At 34.1% G+C, this 4616-nt stretch overlaps 1 protein-coding gene across 1 annotated transcript; it reads right to left on the bottom strand.

The window, feature by feature from the left end:
• Window positions 1–2788: 2788 nt before the first annotated feature.
• Window positions 2789–4248, bottom strand: LOC149264119 (uncharacterized). The gene is made up of 3 exons (XM_089388983.1): window positions 4058–4248; window positions 3743–3872; window positions 2789–3611 (listed from the first exon to the last, which is right to left on the bottom strand). The coding sequence occupies exons 1-3, from the start codon at window positions 4188–4190 to the stop codon at window positions 2855–2857; spliced, it is 1020 nt and encodes a 339-aa protein (XP_089245109.1). The 5' UTR covers window positions 4191–4248; the 3' UTR covers window positions 2789–2854.
• Between the last annotated feature and the right edge of the window lie 368 nt (window positions 4249–4616).

Below are 4616 nucleotides of genomic sequence, written 5' to 3'. Positions count from 1 at the left end.
TGATTTCCCTTCTTATGATACCTGAATGATCTTTATTACCAGTTATTGTATGAAATCTTTTTAGATCGCATAATAGAAGAAATACATCCCAGGTTAGCATAGATTAGATGTGTTTTTTTTCATTAGGTCACAATAGCATAAAGTTAGTTTAAAAGTTTGAATTAGATTAGCTTTAAAAGTATCCTTAGATCAACAATATCCAATTCTGCACACACACACACCCTTAGATTGGGACACTGGTCCCATTATCCCCAGTCAGACCCGCTATACCAAATGGATAAGGAACTGCCAACCAAGGTCTGGACCGGGTGGGTATCCCCCTTGTTGTCGACCCAATTTTCGGGGCTTCAACAGAAGGTGAAGCACAACATCGTACAGGGGGTTATATGCCATGTTTTGGCTTTCAGTTGAAACTGCAAAATGTGATGGAGGAAGACGAATTTTCCGATGGTAAATGATTTTTAAATCATCTAACAATGGATATGATGGTGCCGAGTAGTGCAGAGTGGTTGTTGGGGGAGTTCTTCCCGAAAGGGATGCCTTATGATGTGACTACCACTTTAATGAAACCTAAATATATGAAGTTCTAAAGGTAGCCTCCTTTTGAGGTTGTATCAATAATTTATCACCTCCATTGGAAAATAGCATAAGGGTGCTTGTTAAGTTCTGAATAACCTTCAAGGTTGAAAGACTAACAATAAAATAGAATTGAAATACTCCCTTACCATAATGGTAAAAATTTGTGTTGATATATGGAATGAAATACATGTTTATTTGTGTTCGTTATTTGTCAATTTTAATTATTACTTATTTTTGTTATATGATAATTTTTATATTTTTTACTAAACGTTAAATAATTTGGTAAATAAAGTAGGGGAAGGGGAAAATATATGTATCCTTTTGCCTTCAAAATTGTGCAATCCAAAGGTGAAAATTTGTTAGCTAAATAATTTTAGAAATAACTCTTTTACCTTAAATACATAAGAAAATTTTATACATTAAAAACATGTATTATTTTTTTCTAAATAATTTTGTTAAATTAGTATATAATAAAAAAATGAATTTGATGAATACTATATTTTTAATAACAATTAACACTCATCCATTTTAAATTAAAAATACCCACCCACAATTAAATAACATATTCATATTAAATAAAAATTTCTCAATTTACAATTAACTCTCTTATCCACCTTAAATAAAAAAATTTCAACCTTTATATAACTCATTCATTTCTTTTTAAACGCCTTAATTAAATAATTATATAATAAAAGTAACAAAAATATCTATAATAACAATCAACTCTCATATTCACTTTAAATCCAAAATCCTAAACCCATAATTAACTCTCATATTTACGTTGAATAAAAAAAATCCTGAACTCACAATTGACTTTCAAATCCACCTAGAATCAAGAGTCCTAAATTATATATATATTCTACGTTGCCCATCTCCTTTAAAGCATCTTAATTTAATTTAATCAGCCCACCTTTCCCCTTTAAAATCAAATTTTCAAAATTGGAGAATAATTGAGTTCGTATATCATAAACTACAATATATATTAGTTTAGATTATCAACTATTATAAAGTACATTATAAACTAGTGTAAACTAATTTAGTTGGTACGTTATAAACTAATATTGTAATTTTGTGGGAACTTGTTTAACGTACCTAACGTTGAAAGAGCAACCAGAATTTCAAAAAAGCGAAAAGCAAATTCAAGTTTTTTTGGGTTTTAGAATATGTTAATGTTTTTCAATGGTTTCATATATTTATAAGAAAGATTTCGACGTAAATCACATGTAAAAAATCTATGTGATTTATGTCAAAGTCTTTTTTATAATTATTATAGATCACAAAAATCTCAATTCAAAGACTTCATACATTTTAAATGCATAGATATAATTTTTCTGTTACACATATAATTCCATTTTAGTGATTTTAGATTCATTTATTTCAAATTTATATATTCCTGCACGAAGGGAATCGTTCGAATCCGTTACCCAGTCAACGCATTGAAGAAAATCGATAATCATAACAAGAAGAAAAAGGTGAAATTGGGGCGCATTCATCGGAGTTTCTACCGTGATCGCAGGATGGAATGCCGTAGTTTATCTGTTATATTTTGGGAGTTTTTTGCAAGTATATTTTCCGAGTAGAATTTGTTCAAAATCTGTTAAAAATTTATTGGAATTCGAATGGTTGGGATTGCAATTTCTAGCTGTGACTTTCTTATGATATAAGTATTTCCAAGAATTTTATGATTCAAAATATATAGTAAAATACATTTTAAATAATAGAAGTTTGAATTATAAAAGTTTTGTAATCAAAATGTTTTAGATATTTCTTAAATATAGCAGTAGTGTAACAATTATATTTTTTTCCTGAAAGTTATGAAAATTTCTGTTATAGTAGGGATTTTTGTAAATCCAAGTAAAAACTGTTAAAATTCATAATTTTAAGTGTTTTTGATGGTGCTGAATTTATTTCCACCATTAAAAACATGATTCAATCATTATCTGTACAATTTTTTTTGAATTTTTATTGTCCAAATTCTGACCGCTTTTAACTATCCAACCAATTCCTCTATCTCAATAAATATAAATATATACCTACAGTTAAAAATATATTTTAAATAACAAACAAAATGACAATTTAACCCACCATTATTTCACCACATTCACGTTCTACAATATACGATGCAAATGAAACCGGTTCTGATAGATATCAATTCTTACAGTACCCAATCACGGTTGTTACAATTCTTACGCGACGCAATCATGGTCTTGCAACACTAGTTTTCTTGCATAATTTCGGTCGCATTCTTATCTGCATTCCAACAATAAAAAATGAACTACTCTGTCTTTGTTTCCTGTAAATGAACGACTTCATCCATGCAATATGCATGCATGCTACGGCAGTGTTCTGCTATTCCTTGATTGGCAACAACTGCAAAGCTGTTAACCTTCTCCATATTATTTTGATCAGAACACATGAAATCTTCAAACTCGTTCAGCTCCATGGCCGCTCCCCTGTACAACTCTTCCAAACCAAAATCTGTGTCACAGTCGGATGAAGAGAAGAGCAGATTCCAGTGGGGAAGCGATAGGTCGCTCAAATCCAATAAACTCTCCGCTAATATTGCTGTATTTCCTCCACAATGATCGGAATGTGGTGACTCCTCGTCCACAAATTCTGCTTCCACAAAATTAGCATCTGCCGTTTGGAAGGCAATGCGCTCCGAATCATCGGGTGTGATGGAATTGTTTGCGAGTAGGTCGCAGCATGACTGGGAGAAATTACTAGTTTCATTAATATTACACGATTTGGGAGCTCCATTTAAACTGGGATTATTGCAGCCATCACTGTTGTAGCTGTTTTCTTTCACGATTCCGTAGCCTCTCATGGCCGTTGTTATTTTGAGTGGAATTGCTTTGAACACATGAGTTGGCAGAGGAGAAGAAGATCTCCATTTCATTTCCAGAGATTTCGTGCTTGAATTAGCTTGAGATTGCTTTAGTGGCGGGAGCTTTTTGCTAAGCTGAGTGTTCCAGTAATTCTTGATTTCGTTGTCTGTTCTTCCGGGTAGTCGTCCTGCAATCAGGGACCACCTGCATGAATCCATAAATATAACCTCGTCAACTTCCTACTGTGCAGTTAATTATTCGAAATTTCGAGGCGCTGAAATGGGGAATCAATAAATTTTGTTGAGTGAACAAATGTTCAGATATTCTCGACATACCGATTGCCAAGAAGGCGATGCATCCGAATAATGAGATCCTCCTCGTCGGTGGAAATCCTTCCGCGTATAATGTCAGGACGGAGATAATTCTTCCAACGTAATCTACAACTCTTTCCGCACCGGTTAAGACCTGCAACAAAAATTCTTTCCACTTGTCTGCATAAATAATATATATACCATAACTGACAACTAACTGACTTGTTGTCGCTGGGACAGTTCAATTGGCTTTAGTAGTATGGTGTAAATCATGAAATTTGAAGGAGGGAAAAGAAAACAAAACAAAAACAAAAGCATGAGAAACTTTTTAGTATTCACCTGCTTTTTGGGGAAGAATTTTCCATCCACCATCGCCATGGGTTTGAATGTATGTGGAGAGAATCATATCCTCTTCTTTGGTCCAGGCCCCACGATTGAGCCCTTGTTTTGAGCAGCAAGGAGATCTACCCATCTTGAATATTCTACCTCTGTAACTCAACAGCTGGTGATTTCCTCTGCTAAAAACGGTGAGTCACAGTAGGGGCCTCTCTGCTTCTCCTTGGTAGGGAGGTTGACTTTATATAGAACTCAACAGCTGATGATTTCCTCTGCTAAAAACACTGAGTCACAGTAGGGACCTCTCTGCTTCTCCTTGGTAGGGAGGTTGACCGTATATAGAAGTAACTACATTCTCCGTACGAAGGAAGGCTGTTAATGTCATGCGAATCGCGATGTTCGATCGATTGGTCTCTTCGGTCTATTCGTCTGTTGGGAGTCGGGACTGTAGCGTGTACGTATAAAAATTAACTGCACAGAGCGAAAAATTATCTACCCCTCCTAAAAGCTAGTTGGTTTCGGTGCACGTGCAATTGCGGGAGAGAATTGCTTCTTACAAGTC

This window comes from Pinus tabuliformis, chromosome 6 (genome assembly GCF_031772625.1).
Source record: "Pinus tabuliformis cultivar Carrire ecotype Pingquan chromosome 6, CPIR1, whole genome shotgun sequence".
In the NCBI taxonomy this organism is placed as follows: domain Eukaryota; kingdom Viridiplantae; phylum Streptophyta; class Pinopsida; order Pinales; family Pinaceae; genus Pinus; species Pinus tabuliformis.
The sequence above is the reverse complement of the archived record's forward strand: the minus strand, read 5'-3'. Positions and strand labels throughout refer to the sequence as shown.